Source organism: Blennius ocellaris (genome assembly GCF_963422515.1).
Source record: "Blennius ocellaris genome assembly, chromosome: 1".
NCBI classification, from domain to species: Eukaryota; Metazoa; Chordata; class Actinopteri; order Blenniiformes; family Blenniidae; genus Blennius; species Blennius ocellaris.
Window position 1 is genome coordinate 7637277 of NC_137650.1, and position 22558 is coordinate 7659834.

The window sequence follows — 22558 nt, forward strand, 5'->3', positions numbered from 1 at the left end:
CCCCTTTTCATCCCAGTAATGTCTCCCCCAGCATGGCATTATTATGATATTAATACACCTTAAATCTGTCTTCTTCTCCAGGGCTGGCAGTATTCTTTATGGTATTGACAGCATGCCAGATTTACGCCGCAAGAGGACAGTGCCTCTTGTCCGAGACCTGGTGAGTCATCTGCCTCAACAGGGTTATGTGTGATTTATGTCAAATCTATCTAAGTGACCCCATGTTATACCACAGTGGTGGAATCCTGTCCCGTGTGAGTATGGACCCGTGCCGAGAGCAATAATATCTTTACTGGCACCCGGATAAAATATGATAGTGGTCCAGAGTGACACTCGTTATTGTAGTTATATAGCGTCCTCAGTACTGCCATAATAACCTAAAACAATGTGACTATTAAGCAGTTATTAAGACGTGACTCAGGTTGGCGCTTATTTACTGCACCTGTTATGGCATATCACTGAGATCATTCAAAACACATTAAATGATGGTGAATTTTACATATTGTGTAAATATCCCAATGTGATCAAATAGACCTTGTAAGAAAGTGATTGGTGATAAACGCTGGCTATTTCATTTCGAGCACTACTTTATGATAATGTTGCTATGGCCATAAGTCTATTGCTTGATTAATTACTTGAGTGAGGGTGTTTTAAGACGTTGCATCGCACTGACGCGTGGCCATTTGTTTTTATCGCAACATAATGTGTCATAAGATACCCCACAGAGAGGCCTGTTGCAGTGCAGTCCATTTCAGCACTGTGCCACATGGTTAGTCTTTATGACAGACGACAGTCAGCGGTGATGCCAGTAGCATTCATGTGTGTGTTTTTATAACTGTTTGTTATGTGCTGCACAGTATGTCTGTCCTGTGTATGTCCGTTTCTCATCATCATGTATTTTAGCCAAAACATTTAACGACTTTTGACACAACTCTTTAAAATTAAGCCTCATAAAAATGTTTATCACGTTGAACACATACAAAATGCATTTTAATGATAAAGCAGCTTGATGTCATACACATAGATGCTGATGAATGTTTATATCACAGTGAACAACATGAGTTGATGCTGTATTTGTCCATATCTCTCATGAAATTAATAACCAACAATGTCTTGGTAAGTATGGGTTGTCGTTTTTTATTTAAATTTTTTTGGATTTTGCGTGTATATATTTGCCATTCCTACATAGACCCATAACAGCTATGGGTAATATTTTTCTGTGAGTTGTCAGATTTCAGCCTTGCCGACGCTCGCAGCAGAGCCATTTCTCCACCCCTTTTTTTTTGGTTGTTCGGCAGGTGTGAAAACATTTGATTTATAACTTGAAATGTTGACAACTCAGCCCAAAAATATATCCGTGAGACTTCATTGACTTCTGATTTAACTGTGTGGGGCTTTTAAATCATGTAAAAGTGACACTGAACAAGCCTTTTACACGTGGGATGAAGTCAGTAGTCAGCAAATTAATTGGTCCCCTTTCATGCCTCTCCTTTGTCAATGTCCCCCATTTGCTGTGTGATTGCTTCAGGGCAGCAACAGCGTTTGATTGGAATGGACAGCAGGGTTCCCGCACATTCCAGCGGGATGCAAAAACATTAGCAACAACAAAAAAAGTTGAAGATTGATTCACAACGCTATATTGTAGCCATATAGATAATATCTGGATACCAGGGTTTTATTTGTATTGCCCGCAGCAACCTCAGCAGTGCTGGTGCATGTTGATAAACTTACATCAACACTCACGGTTCATGTAGAGGTCACGTTCCCTTCTACATTTTCCATGGCTTCCATGGATCTTTACCATAGCTGGGCTGTACAGACGAGAGGGTCGTGGTAAAGACTGATCCAATATTGTCAGCTGTCCATGTCTGCATTCCTCTGTTACGTAACTTCCCTCAGTATGGGATATATGTTTATCAAACTCTGCTCACCCACACTCTATGGATATTAATATAGCTGCTAATCTATGTAAGAGTGTGTGTGTGTGTGTGTGTGTGTGTGTGTGTGTGTGTGTGTGTGTGCGTGCGTGCGTGCGTGCGTGCGTGTGTGTGTGTGTGTGTGTGTGTGTGTGTGTGTGCGTGCGTGTGTGTGTGTGTGTGTGTGCGCGTATGCGTGTGTCCTGTTTCTGTTTGAGTGTGCTTCATGTGGGTGTTTACTTGTTTGTGTGTTCATGTATGTTTGTGTGTGTGCGTGTGCGACTCGGTATCGTACAGTACAGCTGGCTTCAACCATACGTGTGTGTGTGTGTGCGTGCGTCTTGTGTTTCTCTGTTTGTGTCAAACCGATGTGCAGAGCAGACAGCAGAAAATATGATCAAAGCTTCATCCAACAGAGAACTGAATATAAATGCCAAGCATGACTGCAGTTTAGTGACTTCCAGTGCATGAGTGAATAAAAAATCATGCAACAGCTGTATAAACTCTCTTTGAGAATAGTTGAATCTTTTTAGAGCTTCATGCCCTAACCAGCAGTCCTGCATGGCAGTTGAAGCACCTCTGCGCTCAGTATGGATAATAAGTTCAATTCCTCTGCTGTTTGTGCTTTCAGCAGCCACCCTCCCACTGCCTGTCTAATTCACTTTCATTCTTTCTTTCATTCTCTATTCATGACCTCCTGGAAAAAACAGGCTTTGGTAAGTTTGCGCACTATTTTGTCCCTATGCTGAAGTTACTTTTCTTTTATTCATAGTTATTGATTTGCAAACTAAGTTCTATGCATGAACAGTCTTTTTTGTATTGTTCGATTTAGAAACCAAAGTAAATGTTTCCATTTAGTGCAAGTGATCCAAGCACCCACCAAAGTCCAACCATAAACAGAAAGTCTGTAGAAATGAAAGCCGCAAACAAAACCCTAAATAGGAAGTTGACTTCAATTACAAAACAACTAAAGTTGCTGGCAAATCCAAATCCAAAAACTGGGGACGGTTTTCTAGTTTGGGGACTTAGCAAGATAATTAAGGAGCTGAATGACTATAACTGTGCTACAAAGTGAGGTTAACATATCAAATCTCTTCATTATCTGACTACACTTGCCCAAACATCCCAGAGGGAGACACGTGGTGCTCCAAAGTCAGGTTATCAACATTATAACTGAAGCCACCTTTTTCCAAACTCCCTCTGCACAACATAAATAATACTGAGTGGTGGGATAACAATTTCCTCACCATCATTTCACTAGTAAATTCCACTTAGTGTGTGGTAAATATGTTTCTGAACATTATCATTGATCGTTGTGTTCTGTACGATTATTTTAGCTTAACTATTTCAGTGAGCAAAAATAAGTTGAAAGTAAATAGTTCAGTTTACTTATTATAATATATGATTGCACATTTTATAGGTGTTATGGAAACAGGAACTTCCAACACATTGCAGAAATGCTGCAGTTTTTTTTTATAAAATACTTAATTTGTAAAACCAAGAGAGTTATATGAAGCTCTGAAAAATCTTGCTCTCCTAAGTGTTCATCAGGCATTCATTCGTAAGAGAAACAATTGGTCGATATGTGGTCTTTTTTCCCCATGAGCTCTCTCTGTGATCATAACATACTCAAGTGCAGGTTATGTCCAGAATAAGCAACAACAGCAGTGTACACTATAAAAAGTGATCTTTGTAGTTGTACTAATACCACAGGGTGAAATCGACATCCCGATTTGTTGTACAGCCCTTAGGAAACCAAGGCAGATTGAGATTTGTGTGACACCAACATGGAGAGGGATATATATATATATATATATATATATATATGACCATGAAACACCAGAACATGAGGAATAATGAAACATCAAGGCAATATATTGACAAACCATTAAGATATAAATCAAGTTTAACATCTAAAAACACAGAGACCATGGCATTTAGAGTTTATTTCTTCGTGCTGTTCTTTGCAAATCCATTAAGATGCCACATAAAACTGCAGACAGGTAAAATGGCTCAGTGAATTTGTCTCTTTCTGTTCCTCCGTCCATCAGACTCTCACTGCTCGAAAGGCAGGCATCTCGTTCGCTCTGGTGAACCGGTCCACCCTGAACAACGAGGAACTGGTGAGTAAATAGATATGATTGTGTTGTTATTGTGGAGTCTCCGTGGGCGATGAAGAGTTTCGCAGGGACGAAGGATGCTGGATCCTCATTGTCACGGGCGGGGCGTGGAGAGAAATGTTGCTCGAATTCTGGCAAATGTTTATAGCTGTGCGGTTTGCTGCTGCCACTGTACTTTAGGGCAGAGAGTCGTGTTGCCAGGAACACAGGGATCCAAAAGGAAAATGAGATGGACTGCATTAGTTGAAGGCCTTATTTCTTTGGATACACATACAGTATGCCATCATCTGTCTGTCTGCCTTTTGCTGTACACACTGCAGTTTATTAAATGGGTCTGTCTGCTCAGTTATTCATTCGTTCTACTGCGGACCTTTCTGTCAGATGATTTGGTCGAGTTCACAAACAAAGCGACGGCCCAGTCCTAGTGTTTACACAATGTCCTGCGATTAATAAGAAGCACTGTACATCGAGGGTGACTGAGCCACATGGAAAGGGCAGAATATCTCAGTCGATGGTGTGAGACACTTTTGAGTTGACCTCTAAGGCTCCCTCTGCATTAATTGATTGCAATCCTTCCCTCCCAGTGGGAAGACGGCGTAACAAGAGGCAAATGGCAGGAGAAAGCAGTTTCTCATTGAGACAAACAAGCAGACAATTTCATGTCCTCTGTTGTGCAACATGGCGCTGCCTAAGCCTTCAAGATTACTGGATTTAAATCTGTTCTGTACATAATGCACACAGATTTCATCTTTTCAAGCAAACCTTAATACAGTTGTCCCTGATTCGTTCGTATATTCAGTCAAGTCAGTGGACTCACACACGACTCGTTCCTCATGGTCCACATGCCCAGTTGCCCCGTGGTGACAGGGTCTTGATTGCTTACTAAGAGCCGTGGGTTTGATTAAAGGGGCTTTAGGGATGAACAACTCATATCCTAGATGAGGGAGAAGTGACGTGAATGATGCAGTGTGTTAATTGGTGTGCGAATGGAAATGATTCTTGGGTAACATTAGAGATTGTGCTGCTGTTTTAAGAATGAACTTGAACTATAAGGATAGATGTCGAACATCCTGATTGCGGCCAAACATTGAACAATTTAATAGTTGGTCAAACGGAGCGGAGATGTAGATTGTGTGGTCTTGGTAAGTAGGACGAGCAGATGTCTGAGTTTTATCTGCTGCATTAAGTCCAGGAGAGTGCTTCCCTGTGAGTGCTGAGAGAGAGTAAACAACCATATGCTGTTGGAGAGTGTGGAGGAGTTGAGGAAAGGGAGGCAAAAGAAGGAGGAAGGGACAGTGAGGAAAGGATGGAAATTAGGAAAGAATGAGAAAAGATGGGAGGAGAGCATGATTTGTCACTGTGACCCGCTGGCCCTGATGCCACTGATCAGGCAGCCATGCTGAACAATTTGCACTCCCTGGAGAGATGTTTGGTTCTATTTAAAGTGCTCCATACCCTTTTCACTTTCCTGTCTGCATCATCTCCTCTAATTGTTTTTACTCTTTTACCTTGATACATCTACAACATGATTAAAGATTGTATTTCACTCATGACTGATTAGTAGACCCCATCCTCTCGTTGTTGTGCTCTCTTTGCGTCATGTGTCTCATGCATCTGCTTTTTAGAGCAGAAAGGAACATTATGTGTGGGCCGGCTAACTCCTTATTTGTCTGTTCAATGTTCCTCGCTGCATGTGATCTGAACACCAGAGCCTTTTAAATGTTACTGTCAGCAGAAAGTGAGGCCACGTTTACCTGCTGAGACAAGTCGAGGACTTTTACAAAGGAAGAAGGAAGCCACGATCTGACATGGGTCAACGACTATCTGGAAATAAGATGTGATGTGTCACCATAAGTCAGGTCAGATAGCATCAGGCAGGTTGTTAGCAGCAAAATATACACTATTGATTTTGAAATGCTTTTCTGTAAGTTCTGCCCAAGTAATTTTGGATGGCTTTGTGAATCTTGTTTTCTAAGATTAGGTTTAAAATCCGTAAGGTCATGGATATGGACTCCTTGTTAGGGCTGAGACAGTGAAGCAGTTAACAAAAGACTGGAGGTCTTGAAGGCTGGCGAAGGATGCGCAGGATGGGGCTGTCGATGAAGGGGTTGGCAAGGACAATAGGTGGTGAAATTGGAAAGGAGGGGCAAAAGGAGGAGGGTGAGATTAGATCCTTCTCCGACATGTTGCTCGCAGGCACAGGCTGCGGCTGTCAATCAATTCCAGCACTGTCTTGCACAGAAACACCAGGGTTACCTCACAGTCTAACACATGCAGCGCTCTCCTCACATCTGTTGCACAGTCTGACATACAGCGTCAGGGCTGGGAGTGAGGAGACAGCGAGAGGCAGCAAGTGTAAGGAAGACGAGGACAGACAGTGGTGATGAAACCAGCGCTAAAATATTCTCCATGCAGTGGAAAAAGAAATCTAACGTGAGATAAGACATACACAGTACCACTTCGAACTCCACTGTCAAATTTCCTTCAGGAGTCACATATCACCCAATTTGATTTTGAGTGACTCTGACCAGTAAAATGATAACAACAATCTCAACATAAAGACAATTTTAATGAAACTCATTGTTACGAAATACAGTGAAATGTCCAAAATCCTTATCATTAAATTGCATGTGTTTACAATTTTAGCTCCAGAGTACATTTTTGATGTACCATATTTTCCACACTATAAGGCGCACCTAAATACCTCAAATTTTCTCAAAAGCTGCCAGTGCGCCTTATCACCCGGTGCGCCTTATATATGGAAGAATTGCTCTACTCGAGACTGCTATTTGACAGCTGAACAACCAGAAGCTTTTATTTTGACAACTCTAGCTTTGCAACTGGATCTTCAGAGCGGACGACACTCCACACAACACCTTAATCACTCATGGTTGCACACCAACATTCTAACAAACCAAAATAAACTAGATGAAATAATTACTCCCTAAACTGGGGAACAAAAACACAGCATAAACACAATCAACACAACACCAAGCCCAAGAACAACCCACAATAACCTCCAACAACACAAAACATGAATTCCCATCATGCCTTGCATCCTGAGCTCCTCAGTGCAGCCGATAGCTGCAATGAATTATGGGAGTTTCTGTTTGTGGTGTTTTAAATGCAATTATTGGGGGTTATATTTGGTTTGTGGTGTCGGTAATAATTGTGTTGTGTTGTGTTTTTGTTGCTTAGTTCATGTAGTTTAGTTTATTACCAGTAGTTGTAAGTTGTCAACCAGCAGTGAAGAAGGTTTTGTGTGTAGTGTCCTCCTGGCATAGGCTGTAGGTAGGACTATCAAAATAAAATGCATGCACCTCTCTGGGTGTTAGAATCAATGGAAAATGTAACCTAATGGCTCTGAGCTATAAATGTTGCTGACCACTGGTCTATTCCATGCACCTTATAATGCGGTGCGCTTTATATATGAACAAAGTTGTAAATTATGTCAATCAATGTAGGTGCGCCTTATAGTGCGGAAAATACGGTACCTTGCAGTAGTGGTAAGGTTGGCAACTTTTAATGCTGCATCACCCGTCTTTAAGTTTTGGTGTCAGAATGACTCACTAAAAAATGAGCCATTTCCTCACAAGGTGTGTTCTTTACAATGTCATCCAGCGAGAGGAAGCTGACCCTCTGGCAGGCCAGCCTCAGCGCACGGGCCATAGCTTTGACAACCATGACTTCGAAGATTTTGTTAAAAAATAAGAGGCTTAAAACTCAGTTGGCTCACTGATGAAAACCGAGCAATTTCAGCTTGGAGAAAGTTTGATTCACTCATCTCCTCCCGACTGTGCCAATATTAGACGTTTCTGTATCAAATTTGGTGAAAAGCAGGCTTCTGAGTGTTGCTGTAGTCAAGCGTGTGTTGCAAGTTGTGGATAAATCTCAGGCATCTGCTTCCACTCATCGTCGCCAGATTATAAAGGAAATCTCTGTGTCGCTCTCTGTGTTTCATTAAAGGTCCTGCAGGGTTCAGCAGCCTCTTGTGTTGTGTCAGCGAAGTTTCACAATGTTAGATCGCCTTGTTGTCCTGTCATCTGGTGTCATTTAATCATCTCCACAAGCGTGTGTGTGTGTGTGTGTGTGTGTGTGTGTGTGTGTGTGTGTGTGTGTGTGTCAGAGTCGTCCCTGCTGTTGTCCTGATAAAGTACACAGCTACTATTCAGGTGTTGAAGCACGTTGTCAACACACTGGGGGCTGGTGGCAGGAGGAGGGCTGAGGAGTCGGGCTGAGGAGAAGTGGAGAACAAGTAGCTCCTGAAGATTTATTTAAGCTGCCATAAATCATCTTCTCTTTCTGTCATTCTCTCTCTCTCTCTCTCTTTCTCTCCATCCCTCTCTCTCTCTCTCTCTCTCTCTCTCTCTCTCTCCCTCCCTCCCTCCCTCTCTCTCTTTCTCTCCATCTCTCTCTGTCTCTCCCTTTTTTCTTTCCCTCCTTCTCCCCCTCTCATTCTCTCCCTTGCCCACTCAATCTGGATAATGCTCACTTTTAAAAACCTTATTTACAGCATCCATTGATCCTGCCTTCAAGAATTGGCAAGTCCCTGCCTTTCTTTTCCAGTCCTTGAAGAAGGCAAGGCTACTGCAGTGAAGCATTCAATTTGAAGATGCTTCAGTTACACAGCAATCAGTGTAGACAGGCCTTCTGTAGACTTTTAGTATTTGGTTTGGGGGGGGGGGGGGGGGGGGGGGGGGGGGGCTTTAGCCAGTAAACCACTCAATCAGAACAACACCTTTGGGCTAAGGATGCTGTTAATCTAAGCTTAATGAGATGTAAGGCTGATTTACTCTGATACTGCTGACCTCCCCTTTGGCGATAAGGCCGTCCGAAAGGGATCAACAAACCCCCCCGTAAAAGGTGTCTGTTGGAAAATGTACCAAGTTTAACCTGTTTATCTTAGGTTTGTGAAGAATCACCTGTTGGAAATGCTGCATTTACTGCATGAATGCTGTAATTAAATCAAGTTATATTATTATGGAGAGAAGAAAAAAGTTGTGAATTCAAAATTCCAGTTGCAATTTTGTTTGAACTCAATCTCCCGAAGCTGCGTTCCTATTAAACGTTCAGACTGTTTTAACCCCGACTTTATAGAATCAGGTTGCTGTGTTACCTTAGCAGGAGCAGGAGTATTTCTTTCTTGGATCGCAAGATGTATTGACTATTTCTGAAAAGCAATTTAAGAACAAGCTTGTTTTTATTAAATTTTGAAGTTGTTATGAAGTCTTACTTTTCCCAGCTTGCAGTGCCATGAGACTGTAGCAGCATCAGCCTCTCTCCTCTGTCTCTCAAATCCCTTCCATCAATCTCTTCATAACCTTATTATTTGCTCAAGCTTTTCAATGTTTTGTCTTTCTTACAGAAACTGCATGTCTTCAAGAAGACTCTCCAGGCCTTGATCTACCCAATATCATCCACAACACCCCATAACTTTGAGGTGTGGACGGCAACGGCGCCAACCTACTGCCATGAGTGTGAGGGTCTACTGTGGGGCATCGCCCGGCAGGGAATGCGTTGCTCCGAGTGTGGCGTCAAATGCCACGAAAAGTGCCAGGACCTGCTCAATGCAGATTGTTTACAAAGTAAGGAAACTAACCATACATCTATTCATCCACCCTCAGACAGTCTCAGCTGCTCCCGTTTTATTACAGCCATATATTTTTTCAATATGAAGTGCAACTTGAAACAAATTACTCACCAGGGAAAGATACTGGTGTTGAAAGTCACTGCACATATTGGATACGACTGATATTTATAAACTGGTGCCACAGATTTATTTCACTGATTCGATCTGCTTTAGTTATTGGAATATTGTGACATGAACATTGTGGAAGGACTAAATACATCTTTTAATCACAGTCACAGATCAGGGATTAAGAGGTTTGTTTGAGGTGGTTAGATGGTTCAATACCTACTTCAACACAACTATTTCCTAAACCTAGCCCATTTATGGTGCCTACCCTGAAACAAACTGCTGCCATCACTGAATTTACTGTTGTCAATGTGATGATAAAGATCAGTGGAAACTAACACTTTGAAAATGGAGTTTTCCATGGTTGCAAGTTGTCTTTATCTGTGTGTGAATTTTCACTGTGCGCTGCGGTTTTCTCTCACTACTTCAAACACATGTATTTCAGGCTAATTAGTTGCCTTTGGTGTGAATGTCAACGTGTGACACTCGTTTCCTTTTACTTTGTTTGTCCTTGGACAGACTGGCGATTTGTCCAGTTTGTACTCTGCTTTCACAGACAGTCAGTCTGGATCCCTGCAGCCCCAAACTAGGAGGAAGCCATCTTAGGGATTACAGTATGAATTGAGAGTGCAAAAAAAGGAATAAATAGATTTTATAAATAATACAATATTGGTTTTATAAAACCATGTTGTCCCTCTGCATGTGTGGGGTTTCTTGACACTAAATTGCTCTGAGGCGTGAATGTGAGTTGTGTAGCCTTCCTTTGTCCACAGTTGGCTGGGATGGGCTCCAGTGCTCCTGAACAGGATAAAGCTGTATAGCAAATATACGGATGGAAATGTTGAGAACTGAATGTGGTATAAAGCTAATGAAGACAAATAAAAAATTTAAAAATGAAATGATTTGTAGTGAACAACCATAAGAAAGTATGATGACAGTTGGAGACCCACATATGTACATCCCTACTTGATTTCCTGTTCCTAATTTGGGTAAAAGCAATGATAATCATTTTGAAAGCCTATTACCACCAAAATATTTCCATTTTATTACAAACTATGGCATCAGCCAAAATCAGGCACTGATGATCTTGGTTTACAACATACAGACATTGAATGTGTTTTCCAGGTCTGCAGGCAAGGTAGCATTGATCACTCTAAGAGAGATAGATTTGATCCATCCTTGTAATTAAATGGATTCAGCAGAGGAGGGGTTGTGTCGACCAGGGGGGTGCTACATATCCTTTGGCAAATAGCACCGTGGATATGTGTGAGTCAGACACTGAGTACAGTATCTCACATTTGTAGCTCAAACAGACTTATGCTGTTGTCTGATTAAATAATAATGCTGAACCTTTGGCCAGCTAATGGGCAAATCATGACTGTTCATGTTAAATTAGTTTTATTTTCCATAAATTATTGTCGTTGATAATGCTTACATGCTTCTCCATCTTTATTGCTCTTGTTTAAATTATAGAATTAGATAAAAACATCCTCATTTGGCAAACAGGATACATGCAAGATGCTATGATGGTTAGCATTACACATACAATTTGTCCTTGGATGTATTATGTGGTGTGTTTGAACAACTCTTTCCATCACTGGCCCTCCTTACGGTCTCCAATCAGTGTTTACAATCAGGCAGACCCCCGTTGTTACAGTGTAGATTAATGGGAACAATGTGACATGGGGGCTTCAGGATGATCCCCGCGGCAATCCTCACACACTCCTAAGTGGATTAGCTACACCGTGGCGCTACTAAAACTCTGTGTGTTGTGACACGTTCATACCAGCCTAACAATGTTTTACGGTTCAAACTGTGATGCATCTTTATCACGGTTCAATCTGCAGGCATACACACACTGCAGACTTGTGATACTCCAATCAGATAAAAAGAACAAAAGCTGTCATGTGGGCCTCTTTTGTCTGATAGACACATAAAACACTCCCACATTCACAGTACCATGAAAGTAGATGCAGCAAGAATTTCAGTTTTGTCATTTTGCACATTCACATGAGAGCTGTTGTGCTGCTTGATGTCGATTCACTATACACACTGTGCACTTTTCAGTTACACTTAACGGTGGAATATTTTAGAATAAACAAGGTCAGCTAAGCTGAGTTGATTAAAAAAAATTGACTAGAGAAGGGACGATCAATACATATGACAGATACCTTATTAAAGTGGCCAGCAGATGTTTAGCCCACCGATCTTAAAGCCTTGGGTTTGGTTTTTTTCCAGGGGCAGTGGAGAAGAGCTCCAAGCACGGCGCAGAAGACAAGACCCAGAACATCATCATGGCGATGAAAGAGCGTATGAAGATAAGAGAGAAGAACCGTCCTGAGGTGTTCGAGGTAATCCAAGAGATGTTCCACATTTCCAAAGAGGACTTTGCCAGCCATCTGAAAACAGCCAAGCAGGCGGTGCTGGACGGGACTTCCAAATGGTCAGCCAAAATCAGCATAACAGGTCAGCCTGATTATATCAGAAAATCCATTAATTACGCCACACATTAAAAATCTCAATAGAGAATCACACCGTAATCAAAACTGCCAACTATGATGTGGGGCTTTGATTATCTCCCAGTTACACATTAATCAACAGCCAACGGTTGTAATGTACCAATACTGCTCTGTGCGACTCTTGACCTGCGAACCATGACCTTTGACCCTTTCCACCAAGACCAAATCATCAAAAGTGCTATTACTCATCCTAAATGACAAACACTTTTATTCTAATTAGCATTCATTTGTTATTAACCTCCAGGGCTTGGTCGTTAACCTCTGACAACGAAGCACACCCAGCACCGCACATTCATGCTGATATAGAAATAGGAATTGATTGGTTAGAGCAGAGAAATAGTTTGTTGATAATGCCATCAAACATGTCACTGCAGACAATCATGGATGATGTTTTGGTCATCATGTGAAGCCAGTGAACTCAGTAACTTCAGGTGAAGTAGAATACGAGCTGATCAGCGGAGAACTCGGGGTTCACACAATGCTTGCTACATTTTAAATAGTTGCACTTTAGATGAAAAGCATGTGTGATGCTGTGATGAAAAGACAGTGGCCCACTGCAACTGACAGAGCACTTTTTGGTTTGTTCTCTTCTCCAGCTCAATAGCATGCTAATCTGTCCGATAGCTTTGTGCAGCGCACTTTGGAAAGGAGCCGCCCTGAGCCTCACCTCAAGCTCTCTCACGGATGCCAATCAAAATGTCAGACCTGCGAGAGCAGTTTGACATTATAGCACATAAGAGCATGTCAGAAGGGAGAAGGATTCAGTCATTTTATTTCCTCTTTTTAATCCTTTGAGCTCGTTTTAGGGCCCCCTTTGTTTTTCAGGTCATGTAGAGATTAAGCGCAACTGTGAACGTCTTGTATTTTTGGTGTCTCCAAGGCGAAATTAATTGGGACCAGACTTCTTCCTTTTTTTTTAACCTAACTTCTTTTGTCTCTGCTAAGCAGCATTCTGAGAGAGATGGAATGAAAGTTAACCCAATTTTTATATTGTCAAACTTTGGTTACTGCAGTTATTCATTCATACTGCCGTTTTACTTGCAGCCCACTCTGAAATTACACGTGACGCCTACTGTTCAAGGCTCTGGATTTCACAGATTTGCTTGAAGGTTATTCTTTACTCTGCTTGCACAGTATGTAGGAGGGTTGTAGTCATGCTGCAGAATGAATTTCACATACAGACCTCTGAGTATTCACTGAATTTGTGGGTTTATTCTCAGTGATATCTAATAAACTGGCTCCTGAAAGAAGGTCAGAAAGTTATATCTGTAACCACACCCTGGACTCCAATCCATCCCCGTGGTCGCTGTGCCAGGTCCAACTCATTTATTGCCCACGTTGCATTTCTCACAGTGTCAATACGGCAGAGAGAAATAGCAACAGAGAGGGGGGCAGACAAATAGAGATGGAGTGAAAAATAATGGGAATTGAGAGGGAGAGGACAGCGAGAATAGAACTAAATTGAAGGAAGGAAGAAAAACAGAAGGAAAAAAAAAAGGAGTGAGAGACGTGACAGAGACTCGGGGATACCTCAGCCAACTTTCCACAAGCTTATTGAACGCCCCAGTTTAGAATGCTGGTATTGAGCTGTTTTATATTTACTCAGTCATTCATTAGATAAAAACAGACTGGTATCGGTTTCTCGGGCACTGTGGTCATGAGGAATTCTGCATGTGATGAAGCTGTGCATTCTCACAGTCAGCCAGTGCAGGGTTTGGAAAGGGTGATCTAATTCTAGGTTTTTTTATTGTGTCTTCAGGGCGGTGGGGGTGGTGGTGGGGTTGGGGGGGGGGTGAGCCGAGGGCAGAAGGAGAGGCAGATGGCGGGTGAAGCCGGTTGGAGAGGGCTGCTGCTTGGCAATGAGCATGGCAGAGTGGAGTAAGTGGAGGCAGGATGTGCTGTGAAAGCAGGGGAGGGCTGGTTAGTGAGAGAAGCTGAGCAGGCAGGTGAAATCCCCCCAAAAGTTGAGGATAGAGAAATGGCATGGGGAACAAACTTTGAATGTGCAATTCTTCGCAGCCTGGTAGGACAAATCCCACACAAGCTGACAGGAAAAACAGGGGAGAATAGCGGTGGGACCATGGGTGATAAACTGCAGATTGATGAACTGATTGGACATAGGCGTACAGGGGATTGTGCAGCCAGGGAGCTGAGAGGAGGAGGTAGTGCATCACAGTCACAGAGACATACAGGGAAACACGGAGGAAACGGCAATCACAGGAAACAATGAGGACAAAAACAGGCATCACAGCCAGAGCAGCGACAGTAAATCCTTATCACACCTGTACTGATGTCTTTACATGGAAACACTACTTTGTTCAACTTTTCTTTCTTTTTTTTTTTTTTTTATTCCTGTTCAAACATTTATTTCCTTCAATTGCTACAAAACCAAGTACGATTTTGTATAGGGGCTATATATCCCAATTTGATCCCAAAATGGTGCACATGCATCTATAAATAGATGCATATGCATCTACACCACAACTCAATCAACAATAAATTGACATTTTTAAAGTAAAATTAGTGTCATTTTGATATTGTACTATTCTTAACAATGATTTTAATTTTGGTGCATCCAAATGCAACCATTTACTTGGTTTTGTGTTTTTTTGACATATCTGGTCTGGCCAAAGATCTAAATAGGAGCCTGCCCAAGTGTTTAGTTTCAATCTAATGTTGGCAGCATGCATGTTTTCACATTACATCTCTTGCATGTGGTTCTGTCTGTATAGAAAACTAATAAACAACAAAAAAATCCACAACCAACGACAACCCTCCCCATTCAAATGTGGTGTCCTCCAGGGCTCTGTCCTGGGCATTTCCTTTTCATTATCCATCTTCAGGCCATATCATCAGGCCATTTGATTTGCTAAGTAATCACTGTTAGCAAGTGCTCCACTTTGTGATTACTTTTAGATGTTGTTGCAAATTATTTTTATTGAACGACACTGGTGCTTCCACCTCTCATGACATGGGTATTACAAGTGATCTTTAGACTGTTTTCAATTAGCCACTGGAATATAATAATAATAATAATAATAATAATAATAATAATAATAATAATAATAATAATAATAATAATAACAATAATAATAATTATTATAATGACTACTACAGAAAAGCCCCTAAAACCACACTATTATCATTACTTCCTTGTTCCTAGAGCTATACTTTCCATCCTAATAAATGGTACTATGGTTATGTGATGAAATATTAGTGATGCACAGGGAGCGTGTGTAAAATCCAATTTTGTTCCACTGAGGATCCAGATAATTTAGAAGTGAAAGCAAATAGCCTCATAATTGTTCAGCCATAATTGTAATGATATTGGTGAATTTGAAATGATAATATATTTTATATTGCACTACTTCAAATTGCATTTGATTCCAGTAATAGCTATATTGTAACATATTATATTTGATGGAATTTCACACATGCACTGATTGTAGTATTTGACTGTGCAAATCACCCTAAGATAAAGTATATTACAGGAGTATACATCAGTGATATTCAGTTTAATTATTTTGTTATATTTTTGTTATATCTTATGACAGATTTCAGCGTTGTTTTGTTTTTTTTATTTTTAATACTTCAACACAGAATCTCACAGATCTCCATAGTATATAAATACCCTGATGGTCATTTTATTATTTAGTCACAATAGTGACAATCTAATATTTCAATGTGCATCAAGTCTAATTTGAAAGTATTGAGGTGAAATGTTTTGGTGAGGTGAATTTATTTGAAGTGGTTAAAAGTGTGTTGTTATCCAAATATTTATGGACCTGACCAGGGTGTTATTTAACAGGCAATGAAGTGAGTTTAGTTCTTTTAAACAATCATTTGTTCAGTAAAAATGTGAAAACTTGCTCTGAAATGCCAAGTGAGATTCATTCTCACCTTCAGTGAGATTTGATTTGCGATATTCATTCGTTTTTTCTCGATTTGACACAGAGAACTGAATAACAGTGAAAAGAGTTGTGAGGATACGGGGTTTAGATGACATTAGATGATCTACTAAGCATTTAGTTTGAAGCATATTGAGCTCTTTGCAGATACATCACTGTCTCAGGCCCCTCCTTTGCTATTACAAGGCATTTGATTTTGAATACTCCTTGAGCACGCAGCCTGCGACTCCTCCAAACCTCTACATCCTTCCCACCGACTCCTGTCAGCATTGAACTGAAGGATATACATGTGCCCTGAATTATTTAGACTGTCACTGATGCATATTTAATGCAGCAGTGTCCTTTTTCCCTTTTATGGCACTGTGAAATACTACTGTCTGTCCTCTGCACTTTCCTCCATGTGTGGAAGTAAGATTATCAATCACTGATCTTTCTCTCAAGCCGGGGATTAGCAACATGTAGCAGGGCGCAAACACAAGGATGAAATCCACTGGAGCCTCATCATAGGAATTGTTAAAAAAATATATATATATAAGTATATAATATATTAACACATACAAAAGCATCTACAGTTTCTCTTCAACTGCCACATAATAAATATCAGTGAAACAATAAATATACAGAAATGGAACGGTAACTCACTTAAGTCAAGAGGGGTATGCTTTTTTTTTTTCTTTTTTTTTTGCAAATGAAGTAAATTTGTAAATGATTGAGGTTATTCAAAACCATATAAAACTTTAAGTGGAAATATGCAACGCATGAAGTATTAGTGTAAGATTAGGATTGAGTTCAACGGTGTGTACAAGATGAACAGAGGTTTAAGTGCCTTCCTTGCTATTATGCTCTGTCGGGTGTGGCTGTGGTCGGTAAAAATGATCAATAAATACTTTTAAAGAGTGAACATGTCTCATTTGTGAACCATGCCTGGCTAATCTGGTCAGCCTCTGCTGCTTTCTATTCAGGTTGGTCAAAGTGGCAGTACCGTCAAGAGTGGGTGGAGGTTTCTTTACAACATTCTACATCAGTTTACAAGTCTGGTAAAAATCAGTTCTGCTTGTAAAGATCCAGAACCGAGAAAATTAAAACAAAATAGATGGTTGAAATCCACACGACAAGCACATTGGAGATGGTGTGGATCAGCCCAGTGATTCCTGTTTGTGACTTTTAGTGTAATGGTGCTTACCTGAAGCTCATGAGTTACTGTTGGTGGTGCTTACATGACTTTTCCGTCTTTTCTGTTTTGTCTTCAGTCATGAGTGCGCAGGGTTTACAAGCCAAGGATAAAACGGGCTCCAGCGATCCGTACGTCACCGTCCAGGTGGGCAAGACCAAACGCAGGACGAAGACCATCTTTGGCAACCTCAACCCGGTCTGGGATGAGAAGTTTTACTTGTGAGTGCTGTCTAGTAATGTGACCCCTGTTTGATCTCATAATCCCTTCTAAGCTTAATACTCATCTGGGTAAGGATGTCTTAAGACACTGGTAAATAAATCCTTTTTTTTTTTTTTTTTTTTTTTTTTTTGTAACAGCTCAGTTCTAACACAGCAGTTGCTGGACATGCAAACAAGAATCCATCAGATTAAATAGTTTAACCCAACAAAATTGTATTTCACCTCTGATTTTAATTTCTTTAGATGTTCTTGTTTGACTTCAGGAGATTTTCCCTGAGTACATACACTAAGACACAGAGAAAGTTTCTCTCAGAGTTATTATATGTACACAGTGGATCCTCTCAGCTTTCTGCATCTGACTACATTTTATATTCTCAATTTATTTTGATCCAGCAACAACTACTAACTTATGACTGAATTACTTATTTGTCAATCAGATCTCATGCATTGGGAGTCGATGTCAGGAGACGACTGAAAACTTTTACTTTACTGCTAATAGATTTTGCAGAAAATATGGAAAACCTGAAACGTTAATGGACCCAAAGGGAGGCTAGTTCTTATCTTGTTTTCAAATGCTGGAATTAAATGTAATGCTGACAGGGAAAGCTGTTTTTTTTGTTGTTGTTTTTTTTCATCCCAGGAGTGACAAATATTATGTACCATTGGATCCTGGGGGTTGTTGGGCAGCCTCATGAGCACCACATGGATATGTTTTTCTGCTTACAGCCAGAATAATTAGCTAAACCACACGTATATAGGATAGATTTGTAAATACTCATTATGCAGCTATAGGTGAGCAAGTCAGGCTTTCGAGATCTGTCTGTAAAAACCAACAACACAACCTGGAGATATAATTTTACCGAAGTCAGGATCAAACCCACTGGGCATCAGAATGTGCATTGCATTATATGTGTTCTTTTTCTTTTCTTTTTTTTGTTTTGTTTTTATTGTAAACCTCTGTGCTGAGATGATGCACTGGGGAACAGCAAAGGTTTGTCACATTGAGTTCAACCAAACACAGCAGTTTATGGCATTTTTTTGTTTTTATGCCATCACATCAATTGCAGCCAAAAGCTGAAACTAAACACTCATGTTTTTTGTTTTTTTTTAAAATTGTGTTTAAAGTAATATTTATGCCTTTATTTTAGTGGTCCAAAGTATGCACTCTGGAGGACTACTGGTACATTTCAGTGCACCCAAGTCCTCTTTTGCTATTTTGATAGAGAATTACCTTCGTGCATAGTCTGACACAAGGTTCAGAAGATTACTTCTTATTCTCTTGTGGGATGAAAAGATGAAAGTCTGAGCTCACTTTGGGTAATATTTCACCGACCTCAGGTAAAAAGAAAATGCAAACAGTGTCATTTACTTCTCTTTTCTGCACCATTCTTGTGTTGAAATGTATAGAACTTTAATGTTAATGATATGCTACATGCACTGACATGTTTAAATACCCCTCTGGCCTCTTTTGGAAATGCACATAGAAGCTCCTGCTATAAATATGTCATAACACCACAAGACAGAGAACAAGTTAAGCTCCATCTGTGCTGGCTTTTTTCATTATTGAGTTGCTTTCTTATATGAACATAGTGACATTTGCTCAATTAGTAAGAATAGAACCTTCTGTCATACACTCAAAAGCTTTTTTGGAACTTGTCAGTTGCGTTTCCGTGTCTCAAGAAAGCAGAACATCCTCAAGGCACCTCACCGAATCTCATTATTCTTTCATTCATTCTATGAGGTGATGCTCTCACTATTTCCACTGTAACCTTATAATTTCACTGCACATATGTGTATTTATATACTAGGAGGCCTGTGTGCCTGCTAAGCTATTTACAGAGATGGCTCCACACCTGTAATGAGACTCCAGTGGTGGCTGTAATAAAACTCTTTCCCATTACTATAGGGATGTAGATTAATAGAGCGATACATTACTGTGTGCTTGGCAGAGACCAACATACTGGACTGGCTCAACAACAGAAGCAGTCAGATCTTCCACCAGAAAGGGATTAGTTAAAAAAAAGAAAGAAAAAAAAAACTGCAGATACTGTTGCTCTGGCTGTCACACCCAAGATGTGATTAGAACAAAATGTAATCTGTTGGTTTTAATTCCCAAGCCAAACAGCCTGACCCCACCCAAAGTGCTTTGGCCACCTCTGTTTAATTTTGCACTGTCATTATTGCGAGATGTCTGTCAGCTGCACAGACAACAGGGGGAACAAAGCCATGGGCATTTTACAGTGGAAATATCTCCTAAATGGATAATCCCTGCTGTAAGTAGTGCACAGTCATTCTGGTGAAACACTCAGCTCTTCTCTGATGATCATAGCATGTATCAGGAGAGAGGGGGAAAAACCCCCCACAGATGCAGAATAAAGGTCATGCAATGTCTTGGATTAATTCTCCCTGCTAGCTTTCAAAAACCTCCTCACAAATATATGCAAAGCATTCAAACAAATTCATACATGTGCATACAAATATCTTACGGTCTGGTATTTCAATCTGAATAAGAAGCATTTTAGACATGATCCTCATAGAATGGTCAGTATATGTTAATTGTATTTATGCCCCACTTGTGCGTCAGACTCCCATTCTGCTCATCAAGGACCTGACGAGCTGGTACTGAATCTGCTGCTACTGCCGTTGTTGTCAATGTTATCGAGATTGTTTTGACACAAGGCATAATCCTCTTTGAATTTGCAGTGAATGTCACAACGCCACGGACCGTATCAAGGTGCGCGTGTGGGACGAAGACGACGACATCAAATCACGAGTGAAACAACATTTCAAGCGCGAGTCCGACGATTTCCTCGGCCAGACGATCATCGAGGTTCGCACTCTGAGCGGAGAGATGGACGTCTGGTACAACCTGGGTATGTTGCTCATGTGGTTAGAGAATACTCGTTTGGAAGTCATGGTGGTAGCTACCGATACACCGTCACCTAATGTGACATGCTGTTGTGTGGTATGTGTACATTTTGGTTGCAATGTGGCATCATCAGCTCTCCACAAAAACCTGTACCAAATTAAAGTCAGTTAAATAAGTGAGGGAAAAATGAATTACATGTATCTTAACCGGCCAGTTAAAATAGTGGCAAGGCCATGGTTCCTGCTGATGAAGTGAGTGCCTGCCATCAGCTTCGTGTGGAAATTGCGGGTATACGCCACATGTTTTGATTGCACTTCAGACAATAGAATCAGAATCAGAATAGTTTTTATTGCCATTGCTTGTAAACAGGTTCACAAACTAGGAATTTTTCTTGGTGAGATGTGCAACATTAAATATAAAAACATATAAACATATACTTTAGATAAAAAAAAAAAAAAAAAAAAGCTAAAAAACTTTAAGCTATAAGGCTTTAGGAATATAAAAGGGAATATAAAAATAAATAAGCTAAAAATAAAAATAAGAGGTAAAATGGTACACGACAACAATAATCGTTGTTTTTTTTACTTCTTATACGTGTATGGATAATTACACACTTTAAAATTTTTCTGTAAAAATGGCACTTGACAATTATAGTTTTGCACGAGAGCTAATACATGTGCTACAATAAATAATATTTTATATTTGTCCACCATCTTATTTTTGATCATGATTTAAATTGAAAATGTTTAAATTGTGTTTTAAAAATGTTGACGTTGGATTGAAACAGTTGTGTTTTTAACACGACAGAAAGTTCTCAAATGTTGAACTCTGCAAATGCCCATAAGAACATCTCGCCTAAACGCCATAAAAAAAAAACAGTTGTTTAGGGAAACAACAGTCAGTTGTTTAGGGAAATTTAAGAGAACATGTTAAAAACAAGAGAAGCAAATATATCAATCATTCTACTACAGTCACAACATTGTAAATATATATATATATATACATACACACATTTATATATTTTTATTAATTTTGACTGACAGTTTAAAGACCTGTTTTCATAAAACAAATTACTCATTCATGGCACTAAAGCTAATGTGGAGTGCTGCAATTAAAATGACCCAAATAAAAGAGCAATTCATATGGTCTTTAAGGAATTTTTTAACATAGAAATGATGGTGTAATATGATGATTGTGACAAACTCCCAAAGCTGTCAAAGTACTACATGCTCATTGAACTTTTTACATCAACACCGTCCATTTGTTCTGTAAACACTCAGACAGTCCAGGAGGGAGACTATGTAATGAGGTTCAATGTGATGATGGTGCTGTCCGTGCGCGGGGCGGCGCCCCCTTGCTGCCGGCGCTTTCGTCCGCCGCTGGTTTCACTGCGTTGGACGAGGCTGAATGGCAGAATAATGGGAGCTCCCACTCCGTTGAAGTATTATGACTGGCGGGCGCTGTCTTTGTTTGTCTCTCCAGCTAAAAGGAAGCAATTTGTGGTAATAGTGACCCCTGCCCACTGCTGATGCTCGGTGCCTTTTTAAATGTCCACAATGAATGTTTAAACAGGCCTTCGCTGGTGTGGGTGTCCACCCCCTCCAGCTGCTCTCCTCTCCAAGCCTCTTCAGCTCCTCTTCAATCTGGGCTTTTGCGTAGCGCAGCGCTCGTCTCTGTCGCTTTGTCACGTTGTTGTATTTCACTTGTCTGTCTCTTGACCAATGGACTGTAGAGGAGAATTACACTCTTTTGACAGAGAGCAGTTGTATTGTTTATGAGAGCACAGAGGGGGAGGCTTTAAAGTCTACTAACTGTCTCCAAACTGTGAATTGAACCACTCTCTGATCGCACTTCTGTATTTATATATTCATGCCATTTGGCTACATTTGTGTTATCTTTATGTTCATGTATATTTCTCTTTTATATACATGTAATGAATTAGTTAGATCTCTTGAATCTACACAACTGCTTGCATGGATTTAGACATATGTGATTTCACTCCCGTTTTATAGTACATGCTGTAATGCTTTTATTGTCCCCTGTCAGTGTTTCAGATCATTAAATCAATCAGTATTTTATTTTATGTCTCACTTTCATGATGTATTGAAGGGCAGATCTCCACTGTGAAGACAGTAATGT

The 22558-nt window shown here is 40.4% G+C and overlaps 1 protein-coding gene across 1 annotated transcript in view; it reads left to right on the forward strand.

Moving 5' to 3' along the window:
• unc13c (unc-13 homolog C (C. elegans)) overlaps positions 1 to 22558 on the forward strand; it is a gene marked incomplete at its 5' end in the record, with an annotated part of 113607 nt that overhangs the window by 19516 nt on the left and 71533 nt on the right. Inside the window, 6 exons of the mRNA XM_080499578.1 lie at positions 82 to 160; positions 3968 to 4039; positions 9402 to 9621; positions 11970 to 12197; positions 17409 to 17550; positions 20254 to 20423. Of these exons, the coding sequence (XP_080355704.1) occupies positions 82 to 160; positions 3968 to 4039; positions 9402 to 9621; positions 11970 to 12197; positions 17409 to 17550; positions 20254 to 20423 (911 nt within the window). The remainder of the gene's footprint in view (positions 1 to 81; positions 161 to 3967; positions 4040 to 9401; positions 9622 to 11969; positions 12198 to 17408; positions 17551 to 20253; positions 20424 to 22558) is intronic.